This window comes from Panthera pardus, unplaced genomic scaffold, assembly GCF_024362965.1.
Source record: "Panthera pardus isolate Hobbes unplaced genomic scaffold, ASM2436296v1 HiC_scaffold_13, whole genome shotgun sequence".
Lineage (NCBI taxonomy): Eukaryota > Metazoa > Chordata > Mammalia > Carnivora > Felidae > Panthera > Panthera pardus.
In genome coordinates this window covers 51,955,070-51,972,760 of record NW_026526688.1, presented here as the reverse complement: position 1 = coordinate 51,972,760, position 17,691 = coordinate 51,955,070, and the positions used below count along the sequence as shown (strand labels likewise).

At 39.7% G+C, this 17,691-nt stretch overlaps 1 protein-coding gene across 4 annotated transcripts in view; it reads left to right on the top strand.

Moving 5' to 3' along the window:
• The window catches only part of PINX1 (PIN2 (TERF1) interacting telomerase inhibitor 1), an 88,597-nt gene that overhangs the window by 11,118 nt on the left and 59,788 nt on the right, over positions 1-17,691 (top strand). For 3 of the 4 annotated variants that reach the window (XM_019440928.2, XM_019440930.2, XM_019440929.2), the window contains one exon: positions 13,884-13,976. In XM_019440928.2, coding sequence (XP_019296473.2) covers positions 13,884-13,976 — 93 coding nt within the window. Of the gene's footprint in view, positions 1-13,883; positions 13,977-14,079; positions 14,145-17,691 lie in introns of all 4 variants that reach the window. The other variant, XM_053901105.1, reaches the window with a different exon arrangement.

The following is a 17,691-nucleotide window of genomic DNA, read 5'->3' as shown; positions in this document are numbered from 1 at the left end:
GAATAGTGGTAAAATACACGTAACAAAATTAACCATTTAACCGTTTTTAAGTGTACAGATCAGGGACATTAGGTACATTCATACTGTTGTGCAACCATCACACCATCTATCCGTAAAACACTTCATCTCGTAAAACTGAAACGGTGTCCCCATTCAATACTTACTCCCCATTCTTCTCTCTCTCAAGCCCTTGGTAGCCACCATTCTACTTTCTGTCTCTGAATTTGACTACTCTAGGTACCTCATATAAGTGGGATGATAAGGTATCTGTCTTCTGCATCCAGATCATTTCACTGAACAGAATGTCCATGTTATACCATTTCCAGGCATTCGGTTTTGTATCATTCCTTCCTTTTAAGGCTCAGTAGTGTTTCATTGTATGTACATATCACATTTTGCTTATCATTCATTCATCCATCAGTGGACACTTGGGTCGTCTCATGGTAATTCTAAGTTTTTGAAGAACTGCCACAGTATTTTCCGTAATGGCTACAACATTTTACATTCACAACAGCGCACATGACTTCCAGTTTCTCCATATGCTTGCCAACACTGGTTATTTTTTAGGTTTTTGGTTTTTTTGATAGGAGACATCCTGATGGGTGTGAGGGGATATCTCATAGGCTTTGATTTGCATTTCTCTAGTGATTAGTCATGTCCGACATCTTTTCATATACTTGGCTGTTTTTATGTCTTCTTTGGAAACAGGTCTTCAATTCTTCAATTCCTTTGCCCCTTTCTGAATTGTTTTGTTGTTGTTGATGATGAGTTATATTCTGCAAACATTTTTGTAAGGAATTTCTTTCTGTTCCCTGTGATTATGTTTGGCATACACTGAACTGTCAAAAGATGTTTGTTAAATTGGAAGAGGAAAAACTTTGTGGAATTAAAAATCAACCAAGTTCAGCAAACATTTATTGAGCTGTGTACTGAGTTAGACTTGAGGATATGTAGATGTATGAGACAGTCCCTGCTTAAGAGTTAGCTAGAGGATATGCTGGTAATTGGTAAAATTATAGGGCAAATTCAACTCTGGGAAGATTTATTGCAGTACTGCTTATAGGACTGAGCCCAAAAGCATGAAGGGAAAGGTGCTGTGTTTGTGTTTTCCCTAATTCCTTGTTAGAATCTATAACTTGGACAGTTTTCTTATCCATGGGATAACTATCAGAACTATCCTAATAGTTCTGTATAAAAAGATATATGGTCCTAATAAAAAAGATGCCAGTTTGTTAGCCAGAGAAAAACATAAGGAAAATGTTTTGTGAAAACACCAACTGGACTGGTATCAGGAAATGCAGGATATATGCAGTAGTAAATCTCAAGGACATTTAACCCTTACTAATTATAAACAAAAACATCTTTACATTCAGGATTTTAGTTGAAATCAGTAGAACCACAGATATGAATGTAAACATCATCATCTAACACTTGCAGGTTTTGACTGAAGAGTAATAGAGTGTCATGGTTTAGAGATGAACACCAGAGCCAGACTGCCCAGATTGACATCTCTACTTGTGTGACCTTGACCTTGAGTACATTACTGAACATCTCTGTACCTTGGTTTCCTTTTTGGTGAAATGCAGATAATAGTACCATCCTCAGAAGGTTGTTGTGAGAATTAGATACATTAATATAACTAAAGCACGTTGAACACTGCCTAACCTATAGTAAGTACTCAATAAGTATTAGCTGCTGTAATCTTTATGATTGTTGTTATTTGTAGAGATAGAACTCCATAGTAGAATATTTCCTCTTGATTACTTTTAGTAATTAGAATATAGTGCCACCAAGAAAGTGTGTTACTTTTCAGGTGGATAGATTTGGGCTCATTACTGAGACTGTTCCTAAGTGTCATTAATGAAATCAAAGGCAATAATGTGCTTTCTCCCCAGATTAAAAAAAAAAAAAAAAAAGAATGCTCTTAAGATAATGAATATTATAAATAGCCTCACTTGTTGGCAGCTAGATATAAATAAAATTTGAAATCTTTGTATGACTGATGGATGATCTGCAATTATTATAAGGTAAAAAAAGATGAAAACCCGTATATATGGCATGAGTTTGTAGGAAAATATAGAGAGGAAATACATGTGTGTGTGCTTGGGTATGCATCAGTGGTTTTCAACTGAGGGCAGTGTCGGGAGACATTTTTGTTTGTCACAACTAGAGGTGCTTCTGGTGACCGGTAGATAGAGGCCAGGGATGCTGTTTAATATCCTACAGTGCACAGGATAGCCCCCGATAACAAAGGATTATCTGGCCCCAAATACTAGTGGTGCTGAGGTTGATATACATAGAGTAGCTCCAGAATATCTATTCTGTACATATTTTATATACATAAAATATCTATGGAAAAATACTGAAGAAACTGGTAAGAGTGATTGCGTCTGGGAAGGGAGCTGAGTGGCTGGGAAACAGGGATGAGAGGAAATTAAGCTTGTGCTATAGTCCTTTTGTACCTTCATGACTTTGTACCATGTGTGTTTTGTCCTACTCAAAAAATTGTTTAAAAATTAAGTTCAGGGGCGCCTGGGTGGCTCAGTCGGTTAGGCGTCCGACTTCAGCTCAGGTCACGATCTCGCAGTCCGTGAGTTCGAGCCCTGCGTCAGGCTCTGGGCTGATGGCTCAGAGCCTGGAGCCTGCTTCTGGTTCTGTGTCTCCCTCTCTCTCTGCCCCTCCCCCGTTCATGCTCTGTCTCTCTCTGTCTCAAAAATAAACAAACGTTAAAAAAAAAAATTTTTTTTAAATAAATAAATAAATTTAAAAAAATTAAGTTTAAAACTGTTTCTTGAGTCCATTTCCCTCATTTACGGCCACTTCTGATGCTTCTGCTCTCCTTTGCCACAGAACTCGAATTTTCTATACAAATTGATTTCAGTTCTGTTCTCTCTTTTTAAAAACTTTTAACATGGATTGAGTCAGTCTCAGACAGTCTGTTTAGCTGCTCTGCCTCTCTTTCGCCTCTTCTAGACTTGGCAGACACTCACTGTGTGGGGCGGGGAACCCAAAACATCACACTCACTTCTCTGGATTTTCTTAGCCTTAACTGGGACTGTGTAATTCTCTGCTTTGCTCCACTATAATATCTTGGAGTCATTCCCCTCCTGCCCCCCAATATTTTGTTGCGGTTTTCTTAGTAAGAGAGACCATTGAAATGAGCCAGTTCACCATTACTGGAAGCAGGACTCTGGCTAGAATGTTTTTTTTTTTTTAAATAAACCTTAGTGAGGTATAAATTACATATATACAGTGTACCCATTTTTGAGAGTACAGTTCCATGAGTTTTGACAAATGTATATACCTCTAATATATAATATCGTAATAACCATGATAAATTTTCATTATTATAAAAAATTATCTTGGGTCGCTTCCGAGTCAGCCCCCTGCCACTCTCCCCCCCATCCCTCACTTCATTCTCTGGCCCCATACAACCACTGATCTCTCTATATAGACTGGTTTTGTATTTTCTTTTCTGCCTGGCTTGTTTTTCTCAGCACAAGTCATCCATGTTGTGTTTTATCCATGGAGATTTATCCATGTTGCGTTTATCAGTAACTCATTTCATTCCTGAATAGTATGCCATTGTATGCATATGCCATAATTGTTTATCTGTTCACCTGCTGATGGACATTTGGGTTGTTTCCAGTTTTTGCCTACTATACCCAGAGCTGCTGTGAACATTTCTGTGCACATCTTCGTGTGGACATATGTTTTCATTTCAGCGAGAGCCCTGTGCTCCCTTCCTTGTGCTACGTCCAGAAATTGCCTCTTGACAGAAATCCAGGGCAGTCCTTGAGCTCACGTCCTTTGTTGCCCCTCTGTCAAGGATGACAGTCCTGTGCTGCCTGTCATCAGTATCTCATGAGTTGTTTCATATCTTTTGTTTTCCCATTGTTTATAGTAGAGGGGCGTGCCCCATGGCAGTTACCTTTTGTGGGCAGAAGACAGGGAGTCTTCCTGCCGTCTCTTTTAAACCCATGTCAGTCAGACTTTGCCTCACTGCTCCACAGAATCTGCCCTTGCCAAAGTCACCAGTGACTTCCATGTTAGCAAATCCAGTGGGTATTTAAAAAAAATTTTTTTTAGAGGGAGAGAGGGAGAAAGAATCTCAAGCAGGTTCTATGCCCAGCATGGAGCTTGACATGGGGCTCGATCTCAATGACTCTGAGATCATGACCTGAGCCAAAATCAGGAGTCGGACACCTTACCCACTGAGCCACCCAGGCATCCCTCCAGTGGGCATTTTTTAATCCTCATCTTACCTCGCCCGTGACATAGATGTTCACTGCTTCTTGAAGCACTCATTTTCCTTGGCTTCTCAGACCCCACCATCTCCTGGTTTTCTTCCTGCTTCACCGGCCACTCCTCCTTAATCTCTGTTGCATTTTTCTTATCCCAGGCTTATCATGTCTGGGGCCCAGCAGTTCAGTCCTAGGACTGCCTTCATCTGTTATCTACACCAATTGTTTATTACATCATGGCCAGATGTAACAACATGGCTGGGATGTTTAGTGACAACGGCCAGATTGCTTGCTATGGTGTCACCCTCTCTCCTAAATTCCAGACTTGTATTGAACCCCCAACTCAATATTCTTAATTTGGGGTGTCATCAGCTATCAACCTCTCACACTTAACATGTTCAAACTCCAGTTCTGACTACTTCCCCACACCTACCCTCAGACGGTTTTATCCAATGTCTTTCCTATTTCAGTTGATGTCAGTTCCATCCTTCTAGTTATTCAAGCTCAACACCTGTATCCACTAGGAAATGTTGTAATTCTGCCTTCAGAATATATCCACACCCTGACTGCTTCCTGCCACCTGCACTATATCCAGTATGATCTGAGCAATCATTTTTTCTTGTCTAGATTTATAACAGCTTCTAAAGCTGGTTTTCTCGTCCATGGCACTACTGAAGTTTTAGCCTAGATAATTCTTTGCTGTGAGGCAGGTCCTGTGCAAATAGGATGATTAAGCAGCATCCCTGGCCTCTATCCACTAAATGCCACTGGCACCTCTCCCACCCGCCCAGTTGTGGCAACCACAGGTATCTGCACATATTGCCAGATGTCCTTTGAGCAAAATACCCCTGGTTGAGAACACTGTTCTCAGTTGATCTTTCTTCATCCGTCCGTGGTCTCCTTCTGCATAACAGAGTGATTCTTTCAGAGTTTAAGTCTGTGCTATTCTGCTTTCCTGCTCCCCCGCCCCCCACCCCTGCCACTGTTTCCTCCTTTTCATTCAGAACAAAAGCCAAAGCCCTTTCAGTGGACTTGCAGCCATATATAATACGGGCCTTTTCTCTTTCTGACCTCATCTCCTGCCACCCCTCTTCTTACTCATTCCATCCTAGCCACTGACCCCTGTGCCAGTTTGTGAATACATCAGGCATCCTCCTGCCTTAGGATTTTGCACTAGATTCTCTGTCTCTCTAGAGCACTCTTCCCCCAGTTAGCTTCTATGCATTTTCTTAGCAAGGTCCACACTTACTGCCAGTTTAAAATTTCTTCTGTTTTTGGAAGCCAGTTGGAAATTGGTAAGAAATAGCAGTATAAGGATATTATTTAGAAATATGAAGGAAGTAAAACCCAGGAGAACCAACTAAGAATGGAGAGAGATGGGGCAGGAAATTTGCTGTGTTGTTGTTTTTTTAGCTTTGTTGAGATACAATTCACATGGCATATAATTTACCTATTTATAATGTATAGTTCAATGGCTTTTAATATATTCACAGAGTTTTCACCAGAACCAATTTTAAAACATTTCATTACCCCTAAAAGAAACTCTACCTGGTGGCAGTCATCCCCCATGACCCCCCTACCCACCCTAGGTAACTGCTGATTTACTTTCTGTCTCTAAAGATTTGCCTATTCTGTACATCTCATGTAAATGGAATCTTACAACATGTGGTCTTTTGTCACTGGTTTCCTTCACTGAGCATAACGTTTTCAAGGTTCATCTTTGTTGTAACATGTATCAGTACTTTATTCCTTTTTGTTGCCCAGTAATACTCCATTGTAGAAATATACCATGGTGTATCCATTCATTAGTTAATAGGCATTTGTGTTTCTTCCACTTTTTGGTCTGTTATGAATAATGCAGCTGTGAACACTATCAGTTTTTCTGTGGCCTGTATTTTCATTTTTCTTGGGTATAGATGTAGAGTGAAATTGCTGGGTGGTATGGTTACTGTATGTTTAACTTGACTTGAGTAACCACCACCCTCTTTTCCAAAACAGCTACACTATTTGACATTCCCACCAGCAGTGTATGAGGATTTTAATTTCTCTTTATCTTTGCCAGCACTTGTTACTATCTGTCTTTTTTATTATAGCCATGCTAGTGGCTATAAAGTAACATCTACATGTGGTTTGATTTGCATGTCCATGTCGGCTAATGATGTTGACCATTTTTCATGTGATTATTGTCCATTTGTGTCTTCTTTGGAGAAATAGCTATTCAGGCCTTTGCCCAATGTTTAATTGGGTTGTGTGTCTTTATTCTTGTTTAGTAAACTTTTTAATATTTTCCAGTACCAGTCCCTTATCAGATACATGATTTGCGAATATTTTCTCCAATTCTGTGGGTTGTCTTTTCACTTTCCTGATAGTATTGTTTGAAGACTAAGGATACAGAAATAGGTTAAAAGACTCATCCCGTTGTCTGAAGAAACTTAAAATCTAGTGCAAAAGAAAGAAATGAAATAAATACCAAAATAATTTGATCCTCCCAACTTTTTCAGTTCCTGAATAGTTGAGAGACAGTAGCAAAGCTTTGGATGGTGAGGGTCTTCTTTGAAAATTTATCCTTATCTCTTTGTTTTCTAAGCTTTTTATTTCCCATCAGGTATCGCTAAGTTTGTATTACTGATGACTGTGGCTGGTTTCTAGCACACCTAGGCTTAGATACTAAGTGTGCTATTGGGTTGTTGTTTTGTTTTGTTTTTTAATGTTTATCTATTTTGAGACAGAGCGTGCAAGCAGGGGACAGGCAGAGAAAGAGAGAGATTCCTAAGGAGACTGCACTGTCAGCATGGAGCCTGACACAGAGCCTGATCCACGAACTGTGAGATCCTGACCTGAGCCAAAATCACAAGATGGATGCTTAACCTACTGAGCCACCGAGGCGCCCCCTATTGGGTGTAATGACAAAGTGGACACAGCTGAAGAAAGTCTAGAAAATAGACTAGAAAACAGCGACCCAGAATGCAGCTGTGAAAGAGGAAAAGCTGGGAAATATGAAACAAGTTTAAAGTGAGAAGACCAGCAGCACAAAGAAGAGAGAAAATGGGACAGAGGCAGTGTTTAAGGGGATAAGGGCTGAAGATGGTCTAGAATTAGTGATAAATCCACAGATTCAAAAAATTTAATGAATCCGAGCAGATTACATTTAAAGAAATCTTCACTTACAAACATAATAACAGATGTAACTGTGTAACAATGTAGCAGAACGCCATACACACGCATAAACACACACACACACACACACACACACACACACACACACACATTCACAGAGAGGAGACTCTTAATGCAGCCAGAGAAGATACACTGATTATCTGCAAAGAAGCAACGGTTATAAATGAAAGCAGAGTTCTTAAAGTGGAACCCAAAAGACATTGGAGTAATATATTGAGGGAAATATAACTGGCAACCTAGAATTTTACCCCCAGCAAATAAAGTTTTCATGAAAGTGGATGGAAAAAGTTTTCAGATAAAGCTTTACCACCAGTAGGCCTTTGATAAAGGAAATTTTAAAGGATGTATTTCAGTCAGGAGGAAAGAATACTTATCATCTGCAGTATCCCCAAACCGGTGGTAACCCAACTGTCCATCAGCAAAAGACTGGATAAGTAAACTGCTATATGTTTGTAAATGCAAAGAAATGAAGTATGGTTACATGCAAGAGTAGAGAGCAGGGGTTGGTAAACTTTTTCTGTAGAGGGCCACATAGAAATAATTTGCAGAGCATAGGGTCTCTGTTACAACCACTCAACTTGACTATTGGACTGTAAAATCAGCAACAAACAATATATAAACAAATGGATGTGACTGTGTTCTCCTTAAATGTTATTTACAAAAACAGGTGGCAGATCAGAGTTGGCCTGCAGGCTATTATTTATTCCCTGGTGTGGAAGAATCTCATTAACTTCATGTTGACAGAAAGAAATGAGACACAAAGATAACATCCGGTATGATTCCACTTGTATAAAAATTGAGAGGGCAGGTGAAAATCTGATATTTAGGTGCCATACTTGGGTGGTCAAGTTACTTTAAAATACAAAGAAGTGATTACTATGTTAAGACAATAGTGATTACTTTGGGGGAGAGGCAAGGAGTTGGCATTGAGAAGGGACTCACGGGGAACTTTTGGGGTGATATTAGTGTTCTGTTTTTTTTTTCTTGGTTGGCAATTACATAGGTTATTTGTGAACATTATGTTATATGTACTTTCTGTGGCTGTTACTCTCCCACCCTCCCGAAAGTAAATGGTTCAAAACCAGAACCAAAAGCAAGAGGAAGAGTGATTATCACAAAACTGAGGATAATGATTACAATTAGGACAGTGGTTTTCAACTGGGCGTGATATTGCCCCTCGTGGGACATGTGGCAATGTCTGGAGAGAATTTTGGTTTTCACAGCTGGGGAGATGTTAATTCTATCTAGTGGGTAGAGGCCAGACTGCTAAACATCCTACAGTGCACAGCACAGCCATGCCCCTCTGTCCCTGAACAAATAATTACTCACCCCAAAATGTCAGTAGCTCAGAGGTTGACGAACTCTATTCTAGGAGGAGGGGGCACAGGGGTGCTGGATGCTTCTGGGTGCAAGCAGTGTTCTGTTTTCTAATCCAGGGAGTGGTGGTGTGGTGGAATTTCTTTATAACTAACTGTATGGACTTCAGATGTTCCTATATATGATGATATGTGTCACAATAAATCTAAAAATTACTTGGTCCCTTTCTGGTAGACTTAATTACTTGAGTAATTTATGTAATATTAAACCTGTAATGAAGGTTGACTGAGAGTAACGTGCAGCAGTTTCATTATCAGGGTATCAACTGTAAATGGCAGTCAGTTTTCCTACACACATTCAATGACGTGCTTAGGGTGTTAGATAGACTTGAGCTGACCTTGCATGACCATGGTCATGGAGGCAGAAGCTTTTGAGTCTGGGGCTTTTTTTCTTAGAGACATCCACACAATCTTGAAGAGGGAAAATGAGTTGACTTTGCACTTTGGTATCATAACTTCCTCCTTCATGTACTGAATTAGAGAAAACTTTGTAATTTCTTAGGTGATAGGGTTATCAAGAAGTCATCAACTCCAAGATTCATAAAGAAAGGAGCTATGAGATTATTTTTGTAGGTACTAAGAAAAGAAAGCAGAGTTTTCAGTTGTTTTCTTTTGAGATTTGACAGTGCTAGCTAGAAAGTTACTTTTTTTTCTTTGATGGTATCGTGATTACTCTTTTCTGAGAAATGCCGTCGTAGTTGCAAAAACCCTGGTTGGGGACAGATGTACTTTGTTCTATTGCTGATTGCTGAGGCTGGGCACAGTGTAGTTGGGCCTTTGTGATGTATTCCCAGAAGTGCAGTCAGTGAAATGTTTAAAGTGACCCAGGGGACCCTGTATTATTTGTCAGGAAGGTAGTGAGTGTGTAACAGCTTCCAAGTGGTAGTGCTTTGTCCTCATGCAGTCCGGCCCACAGGTTTATCTGTGCAGGCTGATTCTTTTGTGCATAAAGCAAGCAGAAGACAGCTGAAGAGTTCCTCATCTGTAGATTAAGTTCCACCTCAAGACCCGTAGAGGGTGCTGATAGCTCTGCAAATGGGACGGAGCAGCTCACTGCTTACTGTCCTGCCCAGTAGAAACCAGGCCTTGCTAACTGCCGCTCCCAATACTGAAAAGCCTTTAGAATCTTCCTGTGAGGGAAGACCTATCCAAGGAATGGACCTGGACAACTAATAGGTTATTTTTCTGCCATGTCATCCTTGGTAAATACAGTATCTTCATCGAAGTGAATTTTTGATCATATTGCTTGTATTAAAGCTGAAAAGTAGATGACACAATAACCCAATAACATACTTTTCTACTGTTATAATATTTTTAGTTAGTTAAGCCTGTGTATCAATTCATACAGTATTGTTTTAACTAAGTAGAGATTCCATACTGTTCGCTTCATAGAATGTCTTGCAAAGATTCCAGAAATAACCCTTATTTTCTTGTGGGACATAAAACTCGGTGTATTCTTCAGAATTTCATTTTTTGGAATTATTTTATTAATTAGTTCTCTCTACCAGACTCAACTTAGCTTTTCAGTGGACTTCATGGTTTTACGAAATGTTTGTTACTTCCAGCAGGTATTTTGTCCCTTATGATTTTAAATATTTTTGAAAATAAACTGGGATGCCAAACACCTGTTTAGGACAGGGGTCTTCAAGTTTTTTTGCACTTTGAAAAACAGTATACCCTGTCTCACATTTTTTTTTTTTTAAGTTTATTTACTTCTTTTGAGAGAAAGTGAGTGAGCTGGAGATGGGCAGAGAGAGGGAGAGAGAGAATCCCAAGCAGGCTCTGTGCTGTCAACACAGAGCCCAGCACAGGGCTCGAACCCACGAACTGTGAGATCATGACCTGAGCCTAAATCAAGAGTTGGATGCTTAACCGACTGAGCCACACATGCACCCCCCCCACCTCCGCCTCACATTTTTGAGAACAACATTTGTAAGGTTTTTAATCATAGCTTTAAATCATTGCAAAAAATATAATTTCTGGCCTATTGGGAAATGCTAGCATTTTAAAATAATACCATTACGTTGTTAAATGTATCCAGCGGATGCTATATACCAGTACAATTTGATATTCATTGCCACATATTTATAAATACACCAGCAAGTCTTTTAGTAATCAGAAATGTTGTATTTCGTTGTTCCTTTTCCTCTGAAATAATGTTTCCATTGCACATACCCCATAGTATTTTATGCTTATATGTTTCTTTTTGTTTAAACTTTTAAAAATTCATCACCCTATTCTATTTCTGTGCTACAAAACAAATACATATAAATACACCATTCCTGGGAAAGACTGCTCCTGTGTAAATCAGCCCCCAAAAGTCTCTGTTCCTAGAATGGGATTTGCCACCATACCTCTCCAAAAAAGAGACAGAGAGAGAGAGAGAGAGGAAGGAATTTGAGCAATTCAAGGTTGCTTTATTTCTAGTAACCCCAAGATTTTAAGTGTAATATTTTTCTTTGGATGAAGTTGTCATTGCATCAGTAGATGGCAATGAATAAAACTGGGAAATATATTACAAATTTTGAAAATAATTATTATAATAGTGCAATCTTTCTGGAAGTGCGTCTCTTGATGAGATAGATAGATTGGTGCGGGGAGGGGGCTGCTTTTGCTGCTTTGATTAAAAGATGCTTCCCAGTCCTTTGGTTTGTGCCTTGCTTATATCCTTGTGGAGAGGAGAGTTGTGCCCCTCTTGTAAAGTGAGGGAAGGACCCATGGGAGAAGTGGAGAAGGAGAGCCACATTGCTGCATCCGCTCACAGAGCAGTGTGGGGAAAAAGCTAGGGACTGATTCCCCTGGGATCTGTCCGTGCTCCATGTACTGTGGGAAGCCTGTGTCCTCGGCAGGTGAGAAGCTCTCCCGGTGAGGCTTAGTGTCCTCTGAAGTGCAAGAGCAGCTCTGATGGGGACATGGTGTAATGGGTAAGGATGTGGACTGTCACTCATCTCTGCCTAGGTTTGAATCCCTTCATAGCCACCTCCTAGATGTGCCTCGTTTAATCCCTCTGTGCCTCAGTGTCCTGTGAAGTACAGTTAGTCATCATGGCCCCTCCTTTGCAGGACATGCATAGAAAGCTCTGGAGTCCAGGGTCTCGTGCCTCATAAGCCTTCAGTTGATCATAACTACTTATCTAAGCTCGGAACTTACTAAGTGACTTGTGTTTGGAACATCAAAATTGAGAATATTACGTACCCTAAGAAGTGTTTGACCTCCAAAAGACAAGAAAAATTCACTCGTGGGATGTCTGAAAAAAACCCCAAGCTGTTTGTGAGAAGTGGCTGCAGGAGAAAATGTTTTGGGTTGCTGATATGATTAACCCATGCTAAGCATAGTCTGAAACCTTGAGATATCTATACATCCTTTGGAGCCTTACTATGTAATTCACACTTTGTTTTTAAAATTGCTGATTTCTAGGAGGGATTACAGCTAACTCCTATAACATAGTCAGTGGACATGTGCTGGTTTTGCTCCAGTACTAAGGCAAAATTTTCCTTTCCCCCACTTTTTCTAACCTCATATCTGTATTTCTTTATGGAAAATTCAGGCTCTTTTCTACCTGTGGTGTTCTGTTTCTGTTGTACTCTGCTGCCTGACCTTGACACATAAAGGTGAAGGAATACAGGCAGCTAGTTAACTAATTGACTATAATTGACTCTAACCCCAGTTGTACTTGCTCTGACATTTTAGGCAAGGTACTTTCTGGCTCACATTTTCCTTTTTTATCAAAAGAATAAACATGAATTTCTTCTTCAATTTGTTTTGTTTTTGTTTTGTCCTTAAGGTAAGTCTCTAGTGAAATCTGGTATTTGAGGCTATGGCTCAGTGCTAGCTCTGCTCCTTCACACTCTGATTGTCATCTCTGATCTGGTTTTTGATTATCATTTAACCTCTTACCTTTATTCAATTTTTTTTTTAATTTTTTTTCAACGTTTTTATTTATTTTTGAGACAGAGAGAGACAGAGCATGAATGGGGGAGGGTCAGAGAGAGGGAGACACAGAATCTGAAACAGGCTCCAGGCTCTGAGCTGTCAGCACAGAGCCCGACGCGGGGCTCGAACTCACGGACCGTGAGATCATGACCTGAGCCGAAGTCGGCCGCTTAACCGACTGAGCCACCCAGGCGCCCCTATTCAGTTTTTAAAAGAATTTTTTACTTTGAAACAATTATAAACATATAGAAAATTGCAAAAATAGTACTACAAAAAGTCCTGAGTATCATTCACCCACTTTTTCCCAGGGGTGACATCTAATATAGCAACAGCGTAACATTGAAACCAGGAAATTGACACTTGTGTGGATTGTTAATCAGACCATAGACCTTATTAAGTTTTCATCATTTTTTTAGCCTTCATTTGTGCGCGCATGCGTGTGTGTGTGTGTGTATGTGTAAGTTGTGTAGAATTTTATCGTGTGTATAAATTCATGTAATCATCACCACAGTTAAGATACAGGATTGTCTCATTACCACAGAAGAGCTGCCTCATGCTGCCTTTTTGCATGCACACCCACCTTCCACCCCTCCATCCTCCAGCACTCCCCATTCATCCCTGACCCCTGGAAACCATGAATGTGTTCTCTGGCTCTTTAGTTTTGTCATTTTGACAATGTTCTCTAAATGGAACATATAGTGTGTAGGTCCACCTTTTTCACAGGCACAATGAGGTTGTTGCATGTATCCATAGCTTGATGCCTTTTTATTGTCGAGTAGCATTTCAGCATAAAGATGTACCAGAATTTGCTTAGCCATTCGCCCATTGAAGGAATTTTGGGTTATTTCCAGTATTTTACTATCATAAATAAGACTGTTATAACATTCGTTTGTAAGCTTTTGTGTGAACACAAGTTTTCATTTCTCTTTCTTGAGGATTTTATAAATTTCATGTGAATAGCCTTGCCTGATTCACAGTACACAGTTTAAGGAGAGTGTTTCTAATCCTATGAGTAGAGCTCAGTATTAAATAATAGGGCTTCTAAAGGTTTTATTTAAAAAAGACCATGTCATGGTAAGAGAATGAATGAGGGGATGGGTTTCAGAGAGTTTAATGCTTTTCTTTCGTTCTTTTTTTTTTTTTTTTTTTAAAGACTCCTCAGACAACAAAGAAAAGAAAACTTTCAGCCTTGAAGAAAAATCCAAGATCTCCAAAAACCGTGTTCATTATATGAAATTCACAAAAGGTAAAATTAAGCATTTCTTTATTTGTTGTTGAAATCCCCATGTTCATACCAGGTTTCTTAAAGCATTTTTAGCTCTCACCAACATTACTTGTTTTATGTGCAGAATGGACAAGTATGGGTGGCCTGCCTGGCTTGATGTACAGCAGTGCTAAATTTTCAGCATTTATTGTGAGTCACCTGGAGATCTTGTTAAATTGCAGATCCGTTAGCTCTGAGGTAGGGCCCCACATTCGGTTTTAGATTACATGCAAGTCCTTTGGCAAAGCTGGAAGCAGAAGTCAACTTGCTATGTAAAAGAGAAAAGTGACTTTACGTCACTAAGTCAGAAAATAATTTTAATTTATTGCTCAGCATTTTTACTTACAATTTCTAGTTTTTGAAGTTTAATGTTGGTATTGAATAACTTAAATTATTCCAATTTACAGAATTGTGTTCTATCTTGAGATCTCCAGTATGAGAAATCTCCCTCCTAAACTGATTTATATTATTTCACACCATTTCTTCATTGAATGGAATGTTAACTTAGGCATTCCATGGTCATGGCAAAGTAGCATTAGAAAACATATTTGAGAACTGGGTAGTGAATCCCATCTTCTTCCATCACCGCCTCCCTACTCCCTTCCCAATAAACGCCGCCAATTACAAGTGCAGTTGTCCTGTGTAACCACCAGGTGGCAGTCTTGTATTGGTAAGAAACAATTTAACTTGAACTCCTCAACTCCCCCAGATGTTTTCCCATAGAATAATATTATGCATTAAGTACACTTTCCAGGCACAAAATCTTATTTGTTACATACTGTACTTCAAGTATAAATGTGATGATAATCCTGTTGTGCTATCTAGTCACCGTATGATGGCCTTTCTATGGGAGATGAGATGTACCTTTCTATCTTTATATGCCAGGAAGCACACATCTCTTTGGTTTAGTCTAGTTGGCATGATTGAGAATTCCCTAATTCCTAGAACTTGCCTCAATAGCAGTAGGAGCTGGAATTCCCATTCCTCTTGGCAATTAATGGTTCTCACTTGGGCCAAAACCCCAAAGGTTTGGGTTTGGTTTTGGTTTAAGTGAGAGCCCGTGGCAGAGTTTAATGGAGTCGGGAGCTGAATAGCTTCAGGAACATGTACAAAGAGAAACAGGCACTTCCCCTTTCCCTCTTCCAGCTGCTGTGGTTTGTATGGCTCTTCATGTCTTCCCCTCTTCTTTCAGTTTAGAACCTTCTTTGTTGTTGTCCTCTATGGTTTCTGATTGGGGTTTCTCTCCACTCCACTTCTGTTCTGGAACAAGAACAGTCCCTGTTACCTCCTCAGTCTTTCTGAGAAGAGGCTAAATTGCCACTTTATAACCAGTCGTTAAATATCCCTCCTTTTTTCATTATAACCTATAGGAAAAAAGAGACATATCACAGAAAGATGCTGAGCAAATTCATGAAAAGTGGCCTGTAACTTTTTAGATGGCATGTCAGCCTTTGAAGCTTTCACTTTTGCAAATCTAGTTTTCCTTTAGTATCTAACTGCATGCATGATTTCACCCGAAGTGTTTGCTGAAGCTGGGATAAACCTCTTTAATCTGCTTTAATCTAATGGATGCTGGGAGTATCTGCTTTCTATTTCTAGTTAAGCCACTTCCTTGCCAGGTGACCCTGTCGGCCTGCTTGGTGTGTTGTGCCTTCGTTTTCTCTGAATGAGGTTTGCTGATTTATTAGCCTTGCCTGGGGAGAAAGAGGGCATCGGTATACAGGGAAAAGATACATCCTTTCAAGATATATTGTCAGAAAGGAAGCAGAGGAGATTGAGTGGGAAGATACAGGAAATGCAGATTGAGAGTAAGTGGAAAAGGTGGGAAAAGGAGGCAGAAATCCAGGTGGTGAAGAAAATAATTATTTACTACCCATCTGAACAATCCACAGTGAAAGCAGGTTCTAAAGTTCTTTCATTTAATAAATCTTTTCTTGTAGAACAATTGTTGTCCCTGGTTATGAATGATAAACCCTCAGTTTTCTCTAAGGTGGATGTTCTTTTTTTTTTTTTTTCAATATATGAAATTTATTGTCAAATTGTTTCCATACAACACCCAGTGCTCATTCCAAAAGATGCCGTCCTCAATACCCATCACCCACCCCCCATCAACCCTCAGTTTGTTCTCAGTTTTTAAGAGTCTCTTATGCTTTGGCTCTCTTCCACTCTAACCTCTTTTTTTTTTTTTTCTTCCTTCCCCTCCCCCATGGGTTTCTGTTAAGTTTCTCAGGATCCACATAAGAGTGAAAACATATGGTATATGTCTTTCTCTGTATGGGTTTTTTCACTTAGCATAACACTCTAAGGTGGATGTTCTTAGATCAACAGGAAACTTGGGTTCTGCCATTAGTCTCTCACATCACTTAAGCACTTACCTTCTTTCAGACTCAGTTTCTTGTCTTAAAAATGAGGAAAGATTTCAGGGGTGCCTGAGTGGCTCAGTTGGTTAAGCGTCTGACTCTTGATCTCAGCTCAGGTCTTGATCTCAAGGTTGTGTGTTTGGGCCCCATATTGGGCTCCATGCTAGGCGTGAAGCCTATTGAAAAATAAGTAAGTAAAATGAGGAAAGATTTCTCAGTCATTATAAAGTTCTAAAGTAGGTTCCATTTTATGACTTTTCAGAAATGACCCATTTTATGGAACTTTTGATTGTTCAGCATATTAAATGATAATCATTTTAGCCTGCGGGTATGCCCCGCAGTAACTAATTTGCTTATTTGATGAGGGTGATTCATGTTGTAACTCCCATGTGTGGTCCAGAGACCAAATCATGGGAAAATGGCATTTTACATAGCTTGGTTTGAAGAGTGAAGATAAAAATTTGACTTCAGTGAGATTCCAGTAGTGAATAGCACTGTAAAATATACTGCTGCCTAAATACTGGCTATATCATTTTAGTTCTAATACATAATTATTCCTTTTTCTGGTCCCAAATTTCTGCTTTTATTTTGAAACAATTTATTATATAACTTAAAAGTTAATTTCATCTGTATTTGTTTAACAAGCCTAACTTCAGTGCAGTTTCTTTTAATTTGAAAAATGTTTGTTGAGGCCTCATCTACAGAGAGGAAAAGATAGGGAGAATGTGAAATTCTACAAAACCATTTTTGAAGTGTTTAGTATATGCAGTGGGAAGTTATCAAGAGAACGCTGCTTCTACCCCCCCACCCCCCCGACCACTGCCCCGCATCGTGCGGTGGCTAGAAGAAAGGTCGCACAAACTGAAGCTGTGCAGCTTCACCTTAGTAATATTACTCAGCCTTCTTACTCCTTTGACAGTTTGCAGTATTTGCTTCTTAAACAAGGAAACTGCACGGACAGCACAGGTCCTGGTAGCTGGCTTGCTAGCCTGGATACACCAGACTGTAGGACTGCTGGCGTGGTGACCTCCTCCCCACGTCGGACTCTGCTGGTGACCGGCATCCAGTTTCCTCTTCTGATTCTTTTGCCATTTAAATATAAAATAGCACCATGGCAGGCTTTTACAGAATCCTGACTGTCTTATTGGTTGTGAGGGTCTCACTTCTTTTCATTCCCTACTCTGATTCCTTCAGTTTTCCTGGTTTTCTGACATCACCCTTTCAGTGACGTTGCCATAATCTTTGGTCCTAGGCTTATTATCGGTCCCATGTATTTTCATTAAAAACAGAAATCAGAATGCAGTGTTTTATCCTTCTTTATTGGGGAATGCAAATGA